The sequence below is a fragment of the Zootoca vivipara genome, chromosome 11 (assembly GCF_963506605.1).
Source record: "Zootoca vivipara chromosome 11, rZooViv1.1, whole genome shotgun sequence".
Classification (NCBI taxonomy): domain Eukaryota; kingdom Metazoa; phylum Chordata; class Lepidosauria; order Squamata; family Lacertidae; genus Zootoca; species Zootoca vivipara.
The window spans coordinates 10,118,093-10,139,683 of record NC_083286.1 but is presented as its reverse complement, the minus strand read 5'-3'; the positions used below and the strand labels follow the sequence as shown (position 1 = coordinate 10,139,683).

General features: G+C 42.0%; 1 protein-coding gene across 1 annotated transcript in view; it reads left to right on the top strand.

Moving 5' to 3' along the window:
* The window catches only part of CNTNAP4 (contactin associated protein family member 4), a 250,325-nt gene that overhangs the window by 208,671 nt on the left and 20,063 nt on the right, over positions 1-21,591 (top strand). The window contains exons 16-18 of the mRNA XM_060280113.1: positions 4,303-4,473; positions 12,469-12,687; positions 20,036-20,275. Of these exons, the coding sequence (XP_060136096.1) occupies positions 4,303-4,473; positions 12,469-12,687; positions 20,036-20,275 (630 nt within the window). The remainder of the gene's footprint in view (positions 1-4,302; positions 4,474-12,468; positions 12,688-20,035; positions 20,276-21,591) is intronic.

Genomic DNA, 21,591 nt, shown 5'->3' with positions numbered 1-21,591 from the left:
GCCAAAGCCACTTCTCCGTCTGTCCCAGCCTCTCCTCTGTATGTGCTGTTATGAAGGAAAACACTGCCGAAGTCTCAGTAGTGACCTTCCGTGGACAAGATGGGCAAATAGCAAGGAGAAACTGGAACAGCTTCCCCAATAATAATAACAATAGGAATTTATTATTCATACCCCACCGATCTGACTGGGTTTCCCTAGCCACTCTGGGCGGCTTCCAGCAGAATATTAAAATGCAATGATTCATCAAATATTAAAAGCTTCCCTAAACAGGGCTGCCTCCAGATGTCTTCTAAAAGTCTGATAGTTGTTTATTTCTTTGACATCTGATGGGAGGGCATTCCATAGGGCGGGCACCACTACTAAGAAGCCGCTCTGCCTGGTTCTCTGTAACCTCATTTCTCACAGTGAGGGAACTGCCAGAGGGCCCTGAGCGCTGGACCTCAGTGTCCGAGCAGAATGATGGGAGTGGGAAGCAGGGCCCATCTTGTCACCCCTCCCAGAGTAGCACCTGGGGCAGCCCCCCCTCCGCCCCCCTTCCTATGCCCCTGGTGGTGCCCAGCCTGTGGAACACCTTCCCATCAGATGTCAAGGAAATAAACAACCATCTGACCACCCAGAATGGCTGGTCTGGGTGGGGTATAAATAATAAATTATTATTGTTATTATTGCCTGACAGAGGCTGCCTCTGGTTCATGAAGAGACCAGACCCCCCAGCCGGAAGATATTCTCTTTGGGCTCTGGAGTGGGTCTTCTGAGGGAGGTGCATTCTGGCACCTTTTAGTGTAGAAAAAAAAACAGCAACACGGCTATAGTAATATTATAGTGCCCAGTACCAAGCCAGGTCAGACAGATTTTGCTGTTGTTAATAGCACAGCATTTCAAAAGTATGCTTGGATAGGGATGACACGGAGACAAAAGAAATGTGTGTGCTCAACTTAGAGAGCGAAGCATCCATCTTAAAGCTTTCAACTCTTAAAAATCATTGCCTGTCTACAGCCTGAGACATCTCTCAGGTTGGCAACTACCTATTGATGCACTATGGGAAAGTTTATCTCGAAGGCCTTCAGACAGCCAGGTCATCTGCATGCTTATCTAGTGGGGAAAGCAAATATTACTTACTCAGTAAACATTGGGAATTTGTGTCCAAGAAGCCTGGAGACAGAGGCTTGCAGAAGAGAGTCTTTCTATAAAGAGGCAATTTTTGAAGGGGCGGGGGTGAATGGCAGTGTATTCTTAGCTGCAATTTATAATAGTCAGGATTGGAGGCAAAGTACCCCTGCTGGCACGAATTCCTTATGGATGTCAAGTGCACAATATAGAAAAGCTTTATAGTAGGTGATAAAAGGTTAGGATCACTTTCCTTTTCCATCAGTAATTATGAGTGTGACAAAAGGCATATTTTGCATCCACTTCTCCAAAAGAACGGCTGATGGCTTTCAAAAACTGTTAGAAAAATAGAGAAAGACCACAAGGTCCTTGCTTTGTCAATGCTTTTCATTTATGGTGTACAGTAAACTGTCACATCAGCTTTGTATTCAGTTTTCTTCTGCAAGATGCAAAGTAGCACATGGTAGCTGTACCAAGAAGTCCAAGAGTCCACATTTTTAGAATAAATAAGAACTGCAGCTCTTACCCGTTTGATGGATGCAACTCACAGCTACCTCAACAGGTTCCCTGATTAGCACTCAGAGATTTCAAATTTCTGTTTAATTCTTCTTGTTCCCATCCTCACCCTTCTTCTTTCTTCCCTATCAGTCATCCACAAACATGCACACATGCTCATCTCTAGAGAATTGTATTCAGTGGTACCTCGGTTTACAAACTCAATTGGTTCCAGAAGTCTGTACTTAACCTGAAGCGAACTTTCCCATTGAAAGTAATGGAAAGTGGATTAATCCGTTCCAGACGGGTCCGCGGAGTACTTAAACTGAAAATACTCAAACTGAGGCGTACTTAAACTGAAGTATGACTGTAATAGCAAAGACAATATAGATGGGTCAATTCAGATTGGCACCTTATATCACAAAGTTGCATCCCCACCACCAATGTGTGCATTTGGCCCATTAGTATCCACACATTTCCTTATCTTCCAGTCACGAATATTCATTGTTGTTTTGTTTTACCACTTGCCCCCCCCCCCACCAGCGGGTGCAGCTTGACAGAATGTGTTTGGGGGCATATTGTGTATACCTTAGAAAGAATCCCAGGAAGTGTGCAATAGCAAATGTTACCAGTCTCAATCAAGATGTTTCACAAGGGCAAATATAGAGGTTTGTGCTTTAGTTGGCTGGGTCAATAACCACCGCTTTTTGTTGTTGTTTTATTTAATTTTTAATACTGAGGTCTTTGCAACAATGATATTAACCTGACTATGGCCTGCGCAAAAGTGAAAAGGAAGTCTTGTGCAAGACTTGTGCAAGACAAAAAGCACTGATGTAGATTTTAATAAACATTTCCTCTTAAACAGGGGTCAGCAAACTTTTTCAGCAGGGGGCCAGTCCACTGTCCCTCAGACTTTGTGGTGGGGCCGGACTATTTTTTTGGGGGGGGGGGGATAAACGAATTCCTATGCCCTACAAATAACCCAGAGATGCATTTTAAACAAAGGCACTCATTCTACTCATGTAGGCCCCACAAATAACCCAGAGATGCATTTTAAATAAAAGGACACTTTCTACTCATGTAAAAACACGCTGATTCCCGGACTGTCCGCGGGCTGGATTTAGAAGGCGCTTGGGCCGGATCCGGCACCCGGGCCTTAGTTTGCCTACCCATGCTCTTAATTGAGGTGTTGAAATTGCAAGTGCTTTCAGCAAGACCAGTTAGTGGGAATAGGCATGCTTGTAGGTCTTGCTCAGGTAGTAGGGGTGTGGCATTGGAAGCTACCCACTGATACATTGCTGCATATTTGACAAATTCCTCTCCCCCCCCACCAAGAAGTGCTTATAAGCTTCAACAGCAACAGTGACTCAGGATGTATAACAGACTATTTTTGCTCATCAGATTTTCCATGATTAAGTATAAAAATTACACGTCATGTGAACGCTGCTAAGAAAATTTGTGCACATCAGCAGCACCAATTCCACAATAAGCTCCCATCCAGAAGCACAATAAATTCTGATTCAGAACTAGGCTTTTGCCCAAATGATTGTGATAGTTGGCAGAATGTTATGTGGATTTAGTACTGAGGATTTAAGTGCCTCTGAATGCTTGTCTGGGGACTCTGGTCCAACCAAGGTTTCCAGATGTACATGTACAGATGTTTAAAGATACGTAAGTGCACATCAGTAAAATGCTTGAATTTCCCACAACAATGGGTATAAAGGAATTTTTAGAATGTACTTTTTAGAAAAATGCCATTTGAATGCTGTTTGGAAAGTATAAAAAGTGGCACAGAGTCAAGTTTGTTTCAGTGTTTACTATATATTAATGTTTCATTATTCTACTACATTACGTTTGCTTCATATGCCTTCTTGTTAAACATTCCACAATGTTTGTAACCATTGGAACCTGGTGTTGACAATTTTTAACTTCTAAGCATCAGCTCATTTTGCAAACTATATTATTATATGTGTGTGTGTGTGTGTGTGTGATTTTTAAAATACATTGAATTAGCACAAGAAAATGTTTTTGGCATCCACAGGAAGATGCTAAGTGCCTAATTTGACTTGGAAAGCAGTAGAGCTTATGAAAGTGACAGATAAAAGTGTAAGGGTTTAGCGGCAGAAATAACAAGGTGTGTTTAAATGTGCAGCATAGTGACAAACCTATCATCCCTGGGTCTATGTTCTTGCTTAACACATTTATAATAGATCAATGTTCTCTAAAATACCCTCTAACTAGGAAACAGCCTAGTTACAAGGCATTTGGCTATTTCATGTAACAATCCGAAGCACTCCTAGATATATCAATGGAGGAGTCTGGTGGCCTGGTTTTTAGGACATGGGAAGGTACAGACATATCTGCAGTTTGATCAGTATAAAGGCACAAAACATGACATTGCTGCAAGGATGCTCACATGAAGTTGTGTCCTCCATTGAAGTTAATCAGATACGGTCACGGGGCCAAGTTCACTCCTCCTCACCAAGAGCATTTCTGAGCAATGACTTTGTAAGTGATCCAGCGGAAGAGGGGGCATTTAAGTATCCTGGTCCAAGACTACTGACCCCCTATTTATGCAGTATTTATAGAGCTCTGGATTGAAATTGCAAGAGAAGGGGGAAATTAATGCATTCTGTTTGCTTCTATTTAAATGCACTGCATGTAACAATGTTTTCTGACTTTTTCTTTCTCTGCCATCAGGGGAGTTTTGGAATGCAGCCTCCTTCAATACTGAGGCCTCATATCTTCATTTCCCCACTTTTCATGGAGAACTGAGTGCTGATGTGTCCTTTTTCTTCAAGACAACCGCTTCTTCTGGTGTGTTTTTAGAGAATCTGGGAATTAAAGACTTCATAAGGATAGAACTGCATTGTAAGTCCAATTTAATATAATTGTGTGTGTGTATTTGGTTGTTTGGTTCAAGTGTCTAGATAGATGCATTCGGCATAACTTTGCAATGGCGCGATTCTGAAAACTGCAGCACTGGGCACTCAGAGCAGCACTGGGCAGAAGGAGACATTACCCAATCAGCCTTGCCATGGGGAGCAAAAATGATACATTTAAAGCACTCTTGTACCAATGTAAACTGTCATGACTTCCCCCAAAGAATTTTGGGAGCTGTAGTTCGTTAAGGGTGCTGAGAGTTGTTGGGGGGTTCCAATAATAATAATAATAATAATAATAATAATAATAATAATAATCTATTATTTATACCCTGCCCATCTGGCTAGGTTTCCCCAGCCACTCTGGGTGGCTTCCAACAGAATATTAAAATACAATAGTCCATCAAACATTAAAAGCTTCCCTAAACAGGGCTGCCTTCAGATGTCTTCTAAAGGTCTGGTAGTTGTTTTTCTCTTTGACATCTGGTGGGAGGGTGTTCCACAGGGCGGGTGCCACTACCGAGAAGGCCCTCTGCCTGGTTCCCTGTAACTTGGCTTCTCGCAGCGAGGGAACCGCCAGAAGGCCCTCGGCACTGGACCTCAGAACAATGGGGGTGGAGACGCTCCTATTCCCATCACAGAACTACAATTATCTGGGAAGAAGGGTTGGATGTTAAATCACTCAGGAAATGGTAACTCTACAATGCCGGATTTAGGGTAATGCTGGTGGTTCCCCAACACAGGGCACCGAGCTGAGGGGGAAGCATAACTGAGACGATCCATAATTGAGAAGATCCATTTGGGGACACCAACTTTGGTCTTGCATAGGGCACCATATCATGAAAGATGGTCAAAGTCTTCCCCTGAACTCTTTGAGGGGAAATAAGCATCTACTATCAGCTCTCAGTTCCAAGGACTCTTTTGGGGAAACCATGATACTGCTTTAAATGCATGCATATGTCTGCTACCAAGTATGGATCTGTTATTTCCTCCACCTTTGAAGTGCACGTATCTGCAGTGTGAGTGTTTGTACATGTGTGAGATGCATGCACTGGGCCAAAAAAAATTGAACCACCCATGCTGTATGGCTTGAAGCCCCCAAATGAAGCCACATTAATTTCACTCTGCAGTCTCTTAAATTGCTTAATTACATCCTTATACAGTTATAGTGCAGGATGGCTGATTGAGTTTAGCTCAAATTGTTTCCTCAATGTAATGGTACAAAGAACATGAATTCACTCTTTTCCCAATGTTTGCCATATTAAACAACAGTGACATTACTTTGCCTTCTGTTCCTTTCTTGTGAACTGCCATAAAATAACAATGATGCTCTAACCTCAGAGAGTCGTGGAGCCGATAAACAGCACTGTGCTGAGTTTTAGTAATTCAGTGTGGAACCTTCGAAGCTATAATGAGAGCCTTGTGGGATCTTGATGTTCCAAAATCAAGAAGGTTGCATAGCAAACAGACAGCTGAATCAGAAACTGGAAAAGACATCTGAATAGCTAACTGACTGGAATGGTGATAAGTTGCAGAATGATGCAATTTTAGTAGTCACTGCCAAAAAAATAGCTTTTTGTCCCTGGTCATCTCCCATGGAATCAGTCACAGTCACAGTTAGACACGAGGGAAGACTGTTGTTTGTACATTCACCCGGACATTTCACATACTCTATGACAGTGATGGCGAACCTATGACACGTATGTCAAATGTGACACGCAGAGCCCTCACTGCTGGCACGCGCCCCATCAGCCCATTCACGCTGTTGTTGTTGGTTCCCCCCCCATTTGTTCTCCCGCTCCTCCTATTGGCGCTTTGGCAGACTATGTCGGTGCTGCGTGTTAGTTCCAGCGAAGGTATTATTCGTCATTTATTTCTGTTCTCTTTCCCCCCCGAAAAAAGTGCAGCAGCTTTGGGGCACCCCCCAAAAGCAAAGCAACTTTTGCACCCCCCAAAAAACCTCCAAAACTTTGGTTAGCAGCTCCCCTCAAAAAGCTCAACAACTTTGGGCACTTTGTGATAAATAAGGAGTTTTTGGTTTGCTTTGGTTAAATAATTAGTTTTTGGTTATATATTACAATTATACACTTTTGTTATTTCAACTATAAATATCATGAAATTATGGTTTTTAACCCGTGTTATGCTCGGTTTTTTGGCGAATTTTGACACACCAAGCTCAAAAGGTTGCCCATCACTGCTCTATGAAGAATATACTGCTCAACATTTCCAAGGTTTCTTTGCTCATTTGAGGATTGTGGAACTAGAACTTGATGGGGGTTTTTTGCGGGGGATGGGGAATTAATACCCCCATTTGCTTTATATTACGCAGTGAAATGTATCTCTTGTATTAAACAGGGGACCTGCTGTGCTATATCACAGCAGCCTAGCCCAGGAGCTACTTGTGCAGTTAGGTAGCTGTATTCTTAGGCATCATATAAATAATAGTATTGCACCTGGATATGTGATTGGTGCAATGTTCCAGGGGTTCTGGGTGCTTACCCAGAGTTTGGACAGTGTAGAACTGTGGTGTCTGTATGATATATGGCTTATTTACACAAATATGCAACCTGAGCTGCAGTGGAGGGACTCACAATTTTCAAGACCCCAGAAGGTCTCCCATAGTCATAGTCTTGGAGTCAAGTAGAAATCAAGCATGGCTCTGTCTTTCTAGCTTCTGCCTGGGACCCCCCCCCCCCCCAAAAAAAAGATCAGCCAGCAAACTTTAAAATGTGGGTTTGTGCCTGAAAAGCGTGGCACAAAAGGAAGTCTAGATGAGCCCTGAGTGGCAGTCAAACAAATGAGAAATTAATATTCTGGGAGATAAAATCTCACAACTGGCATGCGGCTACAAAAAAGAGCTCTTTCATGTCCCAACCAACCAAACATCCACCAATGATGGTTGCATAGAAGGGTTTTTCCATCACATTGCAGGGTGAAGGCAGGTTGATATACCGTAATAATATTTATTGTTGTTGTTGTTGTTGTTGTTATTTGTACCCCACCCATCTGACTGGGTTTCCCCAGCCACTCTTGGCGGCTTACAGCACATAAAAAATTGTAAAACAACAGACATTATAAATTTCCCAATGCAGGGCTGATATGGGATCATTTGGGGTTTTTTTTGCTATAACCAGGCTTCCTCAGTCTCTGCCCTCCAGATGTTTTAAGACTACAATTCCCATCATCCCTGACCACTGGTCCTGCTAGCTAGGGATCATGGGAGTTGTAGGCCAAAAACATCTGGAGGGCTGAGGTTGAGGAAGCCTGCTATAACCAATCAATGTGGTTTTCTAATATCAATCCAGGGAAACCTGCATTTTTATATATTTTTTGGAATATAGCCAATCTTGTTTATGCCGTTTGGGTCAGAATTGATTCTGGTTGGTTTACTGTTCAGATTAAGGAAACTTAAAAAATTGCAGGGGGTACGTTTGCCTTGTCAAGGGAAAGAAATAAAATAGAATACAAACCAACACCGCTGAGAAGTGCTAACTGCCTGCCTGTCAACCAATAAAATACATAATTTATGTAATCTACCAACTTCAAACCGGAAAGGTACATCAAAGCAAGGGTTTGAAAGGACCATACTTGAAAGCGGGAAAATGTAATGTGTTTAGATGACTGTTAAATGTATGCACAGCCATGTTCTTTTGTTGTAGGCATTAGGTGGCTTTGTTGTGTGACCAGCCTGCTTTGCATTCGTGGTAATACTTTGGCCAATTGACCTACAGTGGGGGTGGGATTCCATTATACAGTGTGTGTGTGTGTGTGTGTGTGTGTGTGTGTGTGTGTAAGAAAAGCATCCTATGTGTACATTCCATAGATTTAAAGCGAGTTATACTGATGCATTGCTTTGACATACAAATCTCTGCATGTTTCAAATCCATTATGAATCAAAACCACTGCTCAAGTTCAAAATTTCTGGTGTTAAAAAGAGAGACTGCAACAGATAGAATGTTTGATGTTATTGTGTGTGGCCATTTGAGTAAATCATGGATTCAATTCTCATACGTTTGAATGTAAATTACCAATTTGCGTTTGACTGCTTATTAATTGTTCAAAGTCACTTAACATTTTGTGGTTGAAAATTTGAAATGTTTAAAATAAATAACAATTAACATGTCAAATTCAGGATATCATTCAATATGGTAATATAATAGAAATGTTTTAAAGCTCATTATGGCATTAATAATTGACCTCACATTGTTGCTAAAACAGAAACCATGTCATTTTGTGATTTAATCTTGTATGCCGGTCTTTTTGAAACTTCAACTTCTTAGTGTGTGGTCTCCGCCCTATAACCAACTTCCTGAGAGTAAGCCTCGCTGAACTCCATGCAGATGTTCATAGGATCATGTGGTTAAGCTTCTGCTCCATCATCCTCTTTTACTGAACAAAGCATAACCACTACTGAGAATAAAACTACTTCCAAATAGGCATGATTCTAGTGCACCCTACCACCCTGTGAGCAAAGTTTTCTTTTGGTTATTAAGTTATTAGAAAGGGAGTGAAACAGACTGAAAGCATGACACTTGGTGCAAAATCCAATAGTGGAATACCCACTAACAATGGCCCTGCTTCCAGGCTGCAATTTTCTTTTCGGTACTGTACACAGAAGTCCAATTAATTTAACAATGTCTTACAGAACAATGCACATTTGTGGGTCAAATAATAATGGGTAGAGCTGTACAGTCCATTGTGTAAAATCCAGGGGTGCCCTGCCTAGGTGTATTAATAGATTTCATCCAAAAGTTTAATGGCTTTCAAGATCCCTTGCCTGCCCAATTCCTTCCTGACCTCAGTGTGAAATGCTGCTGTCCTAGATTTGCTGCAGTCATTCTTTCTCCTTCAGACTCAGTGCTACCACCATGCATTTTATTCTTTGTGTTAGGGTGCCAGCAAGTAGGCACACTGAAGAGCACAGACAGGGTCGGATAAGCCAAGGTCAACAGTCTGGTCAGAGCCAGTTGAAGTCAGACAGTTACGTGGGGAGTCAAGAGTAGCCAAGGTCAGTTAAAGCCAGAAGTCCAAAAGCTGGGGTCAGGGAAGCCAAAAGTCTTACGTGGAGTCAAGAGTAGCCAAAGTCCGTTCAAGCCAGAAGTCCAAAAGCGGGGTCAGGAAAGCCAGATCAAGATTACAGGAACCAAGGGCAAGATGAGCGAGGCAACTAGGCACTTCAGTACGACGTTGCAGACGCTGAGGAGTGGCCAGCCGACCTCTCTCTTAAGTAGCAGGTTCTCTCCCCCGCTTTTTATGAGCTGCAGCTGTTTCTAATTGCAGCCGGCGTTTTTCAGCTCTGCGTTCCTTTGCAGAGAATGGAGGGGGGGAGGGGCCATCTGATAACCTGCCTGACTGGGGCCTGGTTCTGGATCGACTTGTTGCTGCAGCTCTGATCTTCCCTCCTCCCTGTCAGATTGCTCTTCTTCTGAGTGCTGCCACCAGTCTTCCCCAGGTGTGAATTCCTCAGATTCCTCTGTTGGGGCTTGTCAGGGGGAGCTAGCCACCACTCCTCCTCGTCTGTCTCAACCCTGACACTTTGCTGCAAGCCTGACAGTCATGATCTGTTCTCCTTGTTTTGACAACACACAGCTTCGGCTATCATTATATGTGAGGTCATTGCCCAGTCCAGATTTCATGATCCCAGTACTGTGCCACCTGGGGATTCCTAGGAAAGCAATCAGTAAGCGAGGAGCCTTCCCTCCCCGTTCTGCGTTGTCTAAGCTTTCATTTGGGTTCCGTAGGCAAATGATCTCATTGAAGTATACAGGTCTTCAATGGTCTTGGAGGACCCTGGGCAAAGTGTCTTCTACCAAGTCATTTCCTCCATCTGTTAGACCTCCTCCATCCCTTGGTCCTGGTGGGATTACCTGGCATTCAATGGATTCAGTCTGCCGACACTTCTCTAAATGTTAAAGAAAAATAAGAAATGAATGGAGCCCTGAATCTGGCTCTGCAAGGATGTCAGGCCCCTGGCACCTGCCCAAATATGCCAAGTCCTAAAAATATAATTGCACATTCCTAAATTTATTTTTTTCATAGTGTTTTTTTTTTTTTTAAAAAAACATTTCCTCATTTGACCTTTTTTCCGATTTTAGAACAGCACCCAAAACATACTAATGATGAAATCCCTCATTGGTTTTCACGAGAAGCAGATTCATTCATTCGCATACAACAAAGTTTGTTCGTTTTTTGTTTTGTTTGCGGGCATAGTTCCAATTTGGAGCTTTCCCTGATTTTATTCCCTTGCTGGATTCCACCCGCCTTCCCATTGGGAGGCACCTCTGAAGTAAAAGGCCACAAAATGCATTTATTTTGCCACCCATAGTTGTTTTCTTAAGGCACCCTGCAATGCCAAAGGTATTTCTGTAGAACTAATAATTGATTTCAAAGAGGAGTCCTGCTTCCAATATGATTGGAAAATGAGTTTGGCTAATTGAAGAGCAGGCATCAATCATCATTTTTACTTGGAAACTGTTTCTGGCCCGTGTAGTCAGCGCAACATGAATCATAAATCGCATTTGTTCTCCATGCCATGCCATTGATTTCAGTTATATCCATCAAGTAAGTGCAGGTGCTGGACTGAATGTTTGAAAGGTTAAACTTAAAGCTTTATACAGTATAGTAACACCTCTTATGAGTTTTCATTTTCAGATATGAAGCTTATATTCTTCTGCTTGATTTTTGAAAGAACTTTTTTTGGGGGGGGGAGGGGATTACTTTGACCACATCTCATGGAAGCCATTTTCAGTCTGAGTGCAGACAGTAGCCTTCACTGACTAAACATCATTAGGTGTCAAACATCTTACATTGTGTTTACATCTATTGGGCTAGATGTGCAAACTGTTAAATTAAATAAAGAAATGTTCACTGATTTCTTTTCTGTGGAGCCCAGCCCATTTCAGAGTCCAGATTTCTGACTTAAACTGTTGATATTGTTTTTAAGGTATGGCTTTGTGTACACTCTTTATTCAGATTATCCAAAAACAATTTTTTGTTGAAGTTCTTTTAATATTAATATTTAAACAAATATTTTCCACACCTATATTAGTAGGCAATATAAAATGCATTGACTAGTACTCTGTACTATTGAGATTGCACTAGATGGATTGGCTTCTTAATCTGTATGACATAAAATCAGTTTTACTACTTACTGAAACAATCCTTTAACTAAAGGTCTGTTCTAGTTTAACAACCAATTAGACAAATCATTAGGCTATTTTCCGCTTTCTTACTGAAGGTTTATTACATTTGTATATTCAGTGTCTATATTGCAAATATTTGTGGCATAAAGTTACACCTAGCTTACTGTAAGGGGGTGGGCTTACAGGGAACAGCCACCCCCATCAAATCCAGCTGTTCTAATGGCTCAGACAACAGCGGAAGGACAGGAGACAGGAAGGAGGAAGTGAGCGGAGCAGGCTAGGGTTCAGGCAGCATACAAGAGCCCTACGGTACCTGCAGCCTGTGATGTCAGCAAGGAAGGAGGGGCCAGCAGAAAGTTCCAGCGGGGAAACAGCAGAGGGGCATCCTTTCAAATTTACCCCGGAACTGAGGCGATCAGCAGCTTACAAACGCAGGGGGAGGAGATTTGGGGTCCCCAAACTACTCTGCTGGGGGAGGAGCCGAAAAGCGCCATTGGGAGAATCTGATAGTACTGAGTAGACATATGTTCATGAAGCTCTTGTCTTGTAAATAGCTTTCACCATAAAAGGACTAAAGACAAGATGGTTTGGAGTGTCGTTGCTCGAGGGTAGCCAGCGACCACCCTGACACTTACCTATCTGGTCCCCCCCCCCAATAAATTAGTTTCCTGCAGCTAATATGTAACTTACAGTGGAAGAGCTGAAGTCATTATTTTTAGCAAAGGAAATTAATCTTGCCATTCTTCCACAACCTGAAGAAAATAAGTTTATACCATACTTCCCACACATTTTCAATGTGGTTTTGCTAACCCCAAATTCTAAAATGTCTTTACTCTTTCTAGCACCAACTGAAGTGACATTTTCATTTGATGTGGGAAATGGGCCAAATGAAATCACCGTGCAGTCACCCGCTTCCTTAAATGACAACCAGTGGCACTACGTAAAAGCTGAAAGAAACATCAAAGAGGCATCCCTGCAAGTAGATCAACTCCCTCAAAGAACTCACACAGCTTCATCGGATGGGCATATCCGTTTGCAGCTCAATAGCCAGCTCTTTGTTGGTAAGTTCACTTTTCCAGAAATATTTTCTGACCGTTGACAAGGAACGATAAACTGTTTCATATTAGAGAGCCATTTGTGTTTTTAGTAAGGTGATAAATAGATAAGCATTCTGAATAGGAGCATTGGGGATAAGAAAATTCCAGGGTTTGTTGGAGAAACTGACCACCTAGATCAGGCATCCCCAAACTTCGGCCCTCCAGATGTTTTGGACTACAATTCCCATCATTCCTAACCACTGGTCCTCTTAGCTAGGGATCATGGGAGTTGTAGCCCAAAACATCTGGAGGGCCGCAGTTTGGGGGTGCCTGATCTAGATTCTTTTTCAGTCAAGCTTTCAACTTGGTTTTTGGCCTAAAACTTTATTGGTCATGTAGGTTGATGACAGGAGGCAGATAGGAAGACTGTGACCTTGTTACTCCTGAATGTTTCAGCTGTGACCATGATACCTTTCTGGACCATTTTGCAGGGATAGGGATAGAAGGTGCAGTATTGTACTGCCGCTTCTCATTCCTGCATGATAGGACCCAGCAGAAGATGCTGGGGTACTTTTGCTTTGCCCTTTTTCTAGCTGTCTGTGGGATTCTATAACGTTCCATCTTGTCCTCTTTGCTGTTCAATTTCTACATGAAACCACTGGGAGAAGTAATCAATAAGATGATACCCAGCTCCATCCCACTTCTGCATCTGATCTTAGGGAGACAGTGGAAACGGCAGTGTTCACCTGTTGTGAATAATTGAAGAAGATGTTAAGAAATGAAATCAAATACAGACAGGTCTGAAAAATTAGTGTTAGGTAGATAATCTGATTCATGTGCAGCCTGTAATGAATAGGCCTGCATTGCCTCTGAAAGATCATTTTTATAGTTTGATGGTGCTACTTGACTCATCGCTACTGTTGCATGTGCACATGGTGTCGGTGGTGAGAAGTGCCTTTTCCCGTTTTGTCTGATACACCCTTATCTCACGAAAGAAGACTTCGCCACAGGAATTCATGTGTCATTTACCTCCAGCTTAGACTATTGGAATTCTTCTTTGCCGATCACTCGTAGCTGAGTAAGATTGTCTTGCATGAACATGGTTTTAACAGTGAGTCCAGAAGTGACTGTGGAGGCCAGTTCTGGATCCACACATCCTTCCACAGTGGGGAGTTGATCACGGTGAGGGTTTGCCAAGTGTGCCTTCTTTCTCCCTTTTGTCCTGAGTTCGAGAGTCTTCAAAGTCCATGACACCTTTGGTAAAGGCTGTTGCAGGCCAGTGTTTCCCAGTTGTCGGTGTTTATACTACTTTTTTTTTTTTAGATTTGCCTTGAGAGAGAGACAGAGAGTCTTTAAACCTCTTTTGTTGACCAGCAACATTACACTTTCCATTTTTAAGTTCAGAATAGAATAGTTGCTTTGGAAGACGGTAATCTGGCATCCACACAGTGTCACGGTCTGGTCGGCGGGAGGTAGCAGGCCCACCTGAGGACGTCAGGACCGGGGGCAAGATGGTGGTGTGGAAGCAGGAACGGGGTCTGGATGGTGCAGGGCTGAGGGTCCAGCAGCAGGCAGTCGCAGGGTCAAGGAACTGAAGGTTGGGAAGCAGGGCGTCACAGAGGCGAGGGCCCGAGGATCAAGTAGCAAGGCGGAGGCGAAGGTCTGGGAGTCAAGGAGCAAGGCGTCGGCAAGGCAAAGGTCTAAGGGTTGAGGAGCAAGGCGCCAGCAAGGTGAAGGTCCAAGGGTCGAGGAGCAAGGCAAAGGCTCAAGGAACAGGATGCCAGATGCAACAAGGCAGGGATTGCGTTGCTGTGGCAAAGAGCTGAAGGGAAATGCTGAGCTTTCCTCCCTCCCAGCTCTTGCCACCAGGTGCAGTGAGTTATCAAGTGGCCTCACCTGAGTGGCCACTCCTTGCTTCTCCAGCACAAGCTGAGGCAGGCCCCAGTCCTGCAAAGCACTACAGGCCCCAGAGCCTAACTCCTGCCCATACTCCTGACACACAACATGACCAGTCCAACAAAGTTGATGTTGAAGAAATCATTGCTTCAGCACTGGTGATCTTTGCTTCCTCCAGTACACTGGTATTAGTTTGACCTGTACATGGGAATGCCCTTGCAGAGTATTTGGAAGCTGCAACTCATGCAATATGCTGCTGCAGTGAAGCAATCAAACCATGTGATATCTATTTTTGTTTGATCTGCACCATTGGCCCATTTGTTTGTGGGCTCAATTCAGGATGCTGGTTTTAACCTTTAAAGTCCCAAATAGTTTTGGTCCTAGATATACTGTATCTTCTTCTGTCTTCTTCTACACATTTGTCAGTACATGGTACATTCATCATCTGAGGCCCCACTACAGATTCCTCAGAAGTTAATCAGATGGAACTGATTGGGGGAGCTTTTTGATGAAATGATGGAATACTTTCCCAATTGTGATTCACCAAGCCCTGACCCTCGTGTTTGATATACCCTTATCTCACAAAAGAAGACTTAGTTCTTTAAGAAGGTCTGCAGCTTAAACCTTTTGCATGTTCTCATCATGAATAAATTAAGGTTGTTTTGCTTCCCCTGTATCTTCATTTCTTTTTGGGGAGATAGGAGTGGGGAAGGGGAAAGATCATGAGCTGTTGTAGAGGTAAAGGTTTCTTATCCTGGTATAGTATGTCTTTTGTTGATTTGGTTTCATTTTATTGATGCACGCCACTTGGAACTTTTAAAATAAGCAAATAAATGCACAAATTACAGAATACAAGTGAAAATGCATTGCCATAATTAAGCAAGCAGATCTTTTTTATATAAATAAAAAAGAAGTAATTTACAAAAATGTGCAATAGAAATCTGCATTGCATAAAACCAGAGGGGAAGGGAATTTCACAGGAATCATGACCGACACAAAACCCCAAACTGTGTGAAAATGAGAATTTATGTTTTATAATGGCATAAGGAACAATTCAAAATGTGTAGATGCAATTGAAGCAATTCAACATTGTACACATTGTGTAGAATGACAATTGAAACAGGAATAAACAAAACTCATGAAGAGCAAAATTGGCAGAAATCCTGATAATATCTCATTCTGAAAACCATTTTATCAAAGATGTAGATTCTTCAAAACAATTCTTGTCAATTGCCTGCTTTACTGCAGCTGAATAGAAAACTGACTTACTGGGGTACTTTCACAAGGCAGTAAGAGAACGATGGGGAAAAGTCAGAAGACAAACTTTGCCCTCAGATGAGTTTCTTAAGGAATTCCCCCCTCCCCTGAAAAAGGAGAATGAATAAAAAGATGATGTCTTGCCTACTGTGCAAGAGCTTTTATTCCACGCATGGCCTAGAAGAAAGAATGGAGTGTTTGGACTGTACAAGATGAATTGAAATAATGGACAGATATAAATAGAATTGGTGACAAAGTTCAGCTCAATATAGGGTTCTTTTAGGCAGCCCAAGAGACCTTGAAGATTTCCTCGTTGACTAAAAGTAAAAAAAAAAATAGAGCAGAGACTCTTTTTAATTTTTTATTGTCATAGAGTTGTAGAGTTGGAAGGGACCCTGGTGATCATCTAATAAAACCCCTTGAATATGCAGCTGATCGAACCTGCAACCTTGGCATTCTCAGCTCAGTTGGTTAGCGCACAGTGCTGATTTTAGAATTTTAAAGGTAAAAGGACCCCTGACCATTAGGTCCAGTCGCGGATGACTCTGGGGTTGCGGCACTCATCTCGCTTTATTGGCTGGGGGAGCCGGCATACATGTGGCCAGCATGACAAAGCCGCTTCTGGCGAACCAGAGCAGCGCACGGAAACACCGTTTATCTTCCCGCCAGAGCTGTATCTATTAACCTACATGCACTTTTTGGCATGCTTTCGAACTGCTAGGTTGGCAGGATTAGGGACCAAGCAACAGGAGCTCACCCCGTCGTGGGATTTGAACCGCCGACCTTCTGATCGACAAGCCCTGGGCTCTGTGGTTTAACCCACAGCACCACCTGCATCCATAAAATTTAGAATTTTAGAAGTCTCCAAATAGATCCAGAAATTCTACTGTCTGATGTAAAGAATTATGCCCTTTGCACATTATCCTTCTTTGGGTTTTCACTTCTTAAACTTTGTACAGAAAGGTCCTGTACTTTTGCCCTCTTCTTTGGGACGCTGGAAGTAAACTGAAACATGATCCGTTATCGCATCTGCAGCTGCTAGTCCCTCAAAGATCTATGCAATTACTTCTTTAAATTCTCTGGAGAAAGACTGATGCAAAGTGATTGTTGCTTTCATTTAAATCAGGGGTAGGCAACCTAAGGCCCGTGGGCCAGATGCGGCCCAATCGCCTTCTCAATCCGGCCCATGGACGGCCCGGGGATCAGCGTGTTATTTGTGGGGCCGGCCGTTTTCATATGTCGTAAAGGCTGAAATTTCAATTCAGTGGAGCCAAAACACAACCCATCTTGTAGATTTAAGTATCTGTCCACAGTCGCCGCCTCGTTATCAGAGGCACATAATCCACATTCCTATGTATATATGAAATAACCTAAAACTATTTTTGCAGGCAAAAAACAAACAAACAACAATGGGGGGGGGTTGGCAAGAAATTTTCTGCACCGGGTACCACCTGATCTTCCTATGCCTCTGGGTCTGGGGTCTCACCACGCAAAGCAGATCCACTCACTAGTCTCCAATCCTTCCTGTCCTAACAAAAGGAATGTAGCTCTGAAACCCCTTTCCTAGTCAATGGGCAAATTAGCCTGTTCTTATTGTGCTAACATCCCATAATATTCCCCCTTTTCTTTTTGAATCATTAAAATTTTAATTAATCTTAAAAGTATTTAGAAGTTGGCTGCACTGTAAATTGATAGGTGGTGTTTTATGTTTGAACCTACCACAGATAGATTCCATTTTCTGATTTAATACAGTAAACTTGTTTGGCTAACTTTGGAAGTATAATCTTAGTTTCTAGGTAGGGAACCATATGCCTGAACAACTAATTTAACAGCTCAGCAACTGCAGTAGTAGTTGGACTTGATTTAGCTTCTAAAAGAACTTGGGGGTAGTTATTGCTTTTGTGTATGGCAGTTTTCATCTTTATGATGAAAATAGGAGGCAAACAGATTCTCCCTGCTTTCAAAACCAGGTGTGACCTCTTTAAAAACAATAATGGAAATGTATGGAGGACTGGTTTTCTTATTTAAAAATGTCAGTTATTTAGTAGCTTATTTCTCAAAGTATGAGGATTAGACCGTGGGAACATACGGAAACTGAGATGATGATCATATATCTTAAATACTTGCTTGAACTCTTTTTGTTTTCAGGTGATTTGTTATACCTCATAGCATGCACATGCATTTAGCTATTTTCATTAATGAAGTTGCTCGGAAGGAAACACTTCACAGTATTTTTTCTGCTCAGGTTAGGCACAGAATTCCTACAATTTTCACCCATTCTTCCTTCCCCTTAAACCTCATGGAAATCTGTTCTTGGGCATTGGAGTGGGAAAGTGTGGATGCTAAGCAATTGTCTAGGGATTAGCTGTGCTATCTGTATGGTTGGTAGCAATGCTGGAGATTGTTAAAAATGCCTTTGGGAAAAAATAGGGGGGGGGATTGTGTGTGGCTTCTAAGTCATTTGTTTAGCTGCTAATGGTGCTGCTTTTTGGAGATTTGTTGTATTTTTGTATTTGATTCTTATATGTAATTTTTGTCAAATAATAATAATAATAATAATAATAATAATAATAATAATAATTTATTTATACCCCGCTCATCTGGCTGGGTTTCCCCAGCCACTCTGGGCGGCTTACAACAGAAAAATGAAATAAAACAATTAAACATTAAAAGCCTCCCTAAACAGGGCTGCCTTCAGATGTCTTCTAAAAATCTGGTAGCTGTTTTTCTCTTTGACATCTGATGGGAGGGCGTTCCACAGGACAGGCGCTACCACCGAGAAGGCCCTCTGCCTGGTTCCCTGCAACTTGGCTTCTCGCAATGAGGGAACCGTCAGAAGGCCCTCAGTACTGGACCTCAGTGTCCGGGCAGAACGATGGAGGTGGAGACGCTCCTTCAGGTATAACGCTCCTTCAGGTATAACGCTCCTTCAGGTATAAGAGAATATATTGTTTTCCTGTTAATCATGCCCTCTTAATGATGTATTTTTGCACTTGGCCTTCATCTGTAATATTTTGATATCTTAGAACATTCTATTTGATGCTTTAAGTTATTTGATATTGAATTCAATTTAACTAACTAACTAAATAAGTTAACAAGCCCAACTAAAATGTTGATAGCATGCAAGTTTGACTGGGCATGTCTTAGGAATTCTTTTATTTCTAAACCCAGCCTTCCACTTTGTGACTGTCACTATTACTATTAATTAATACTGAGTCTCAATCTGGTGAAAAGGCATATAACAACAACATCGATTCTATGATTCTATCTCGCAATCAGTACAATATTCAGGATCTTTCATTCAGAAAGACTTCCGCATTCTTTTCAACAGAGGAATCCAATTCATTGGTGATAGCAATGGAATCAAATTTTCCATCCCATTTTTTTATAGTACAATTGTTCCTTCAGATTATTAAAAATGAAACAGGATAGTATCTGTTCCCGTGTATTCATTGATGGGCTGATAACATACTACCAATAATAACCGAACATTTTAATAACAACAACTGATGATGCCCTTGTTCTGTGCTTCTGAACATCCCATGGTGATTACAAATAATGGTTGCTGAAATTCAGGTCTATGGTATATTTACCAGTTGGTACTTATGGAAGTATTTAAAGCACACATAACAAGCTCAAGGACAAAGTATGAAATCCAGAGGAGGGAATAAGAAATAAGTTTCTAACATTGATATATTCCCTTGCTCTCAGATAATTCTAATACAGTGGTGCCTCGACTTACGAATTTAATCTGTTCCGAAGGCACCTTCGTAGGTCGAAAAAGTCGTAAGTCGAAAAACGCCACTGGAAACGCGATTTCCCGTAGGAATGCATTGGAAACGGAAAAAATCGTAACCCTATCTAAAATTCCGTAAGTCGAAAAATCCCTATCTAAAACAGCCGCAGTTTCATTTTGGATGTCGAGACATTCGTAAGCGCGTGGCCATTAGCCCCATTCATAAGTCGAAAAATTCGGTAGTCGAGTTGTTCGTAAGTCGAGGTACCACTGTACTTGTACATGCTCTTGTTTGCTCTCTGCTGCTGTCCAAAAACCAAAAAAACTTTCAATATATGCACTGGAGTAGCAATTATTTGTCAATATTTTTAGAAATGCTCACATGCCAGAATGGAATGTTTTGAGATGTGAAGGTTATTACACATAAAGTCACTTCAATTTCCAAAAAAAAAAAAAGCTTAAATGAATCTATTTCCACTGCAGGTGGGACAGCATCCAGGCAGAAAGGATTTCTGGGGTGTATTCGTTCTTTGCAGCTAAATGGAGGAGCACTTGACTTGGAAGAGAGAGCAAAAGTAACCCCAGGTGTAAAACCAGGTTGCCCCGGACATTGTAGCAGCTACGGTAACTTATGTCACAATGGAGGAAAATGCAAAGAGAAATACAATGGATTCTCTTGCGACTGCACTTTCTCTGCTTACACTGGGCCATTCTGTAAGAAAGGCAAGCATGAATTGTAAATTTATTTTCTATAAAATATCAAACTCAAAATGTTACTACCCAAGTTTTATGATTTTTTTTGCATTTTTTAAACTTCTTAAATTGCTACATTACTAATGTATGGCTTTATTTATATGTTTTTAATATAAGGGTTGGTTAACCTTCTATTGCCCAAGGGTTGCACTGATATACAACTACCACTCCAAGGTGGTGGGCATGGTCAATGTATACCCTCATTTTTAGGTAAAGGTAAAGGACCCCTGGATGGTTAAGTCTAGACAAAGGCGACTATGGAGTTGTGGCGCTCATCTCTTTTCAGGCCGAGGGAGCCAGCTTTTGACCACAGACAGCTTTCCGGGTCATGTGGCCAGCATGACTAAACCACTTATGGTGCAATGGGACATCATGCCAGAAACCAGAGCGCATGGAAACACCATTTACTTTCCCACTGCAGCGGTACCTATTGATCTACTTGCACTGGTGTGCTTTTGGACTGCTAGGTTGGAAGAAGCTGGGACAAAGCAACGGAAGCTAACCTTATCGCGGAGATTCGAACCACCAACCTTCCAATCAGCAAGCCCAAGAGGCCCAGTGGTTTAGACCATAGCGCCACCTGCTCCCTACACCCTCATGTCACTACAGGGACAAATTTATTTCTAAATGCCTTTTCTTTGCATGTTTTATCTGCATTTTGGAACTCAATTTACAGTGGTTACATCTGCCTCCAATTAGATTTAAAGTTGGCCAGGATTCATATGAATATTGTGAACCACTTTGTTTAAGTTTGAAGATATCAGCATTTGATCTGATCATTTAAACTTTCATGTTATCAATGTCCTTCAGTAGAAATCTAGCAATGAAATTGAAATGGGAATGCACAAACTTTTGCACTCATTACGAGAACAAGTTGCGCATTTGTAGGCTCCTCTTTACAAATATTGTGCCAAAAACAAGGGCAGGGGATGGGTGCCTGAGGGCACAAAACATCAGGAGCAAGCTGATAGGGCTGGTTCTACTCTTCCCTCAGTGTAGAGCCAACACATGGAAAGAAATGATTTAGCTTGGGTTTTGTTTTTTGTTTTTGAGAAAGGCAATTAGAAACATGAATTTGCTACTTTGGGAAATAAAATTGGGTGCAGTGTTCATTTGGCTTGACTTGCCAAAGCACTCAGAAAGTTGCATTTATGGGTGGTGCGCCAAAAGCCGTATTCACAGCTACCTTGTCACTACTTGACGGAGCTGGAAATTGGCAGGGGGAGGGAATTGGCATGCAACTACTGTATGCTGAGTGGCTGCTAAGAATAGGCCCTGACAATCAT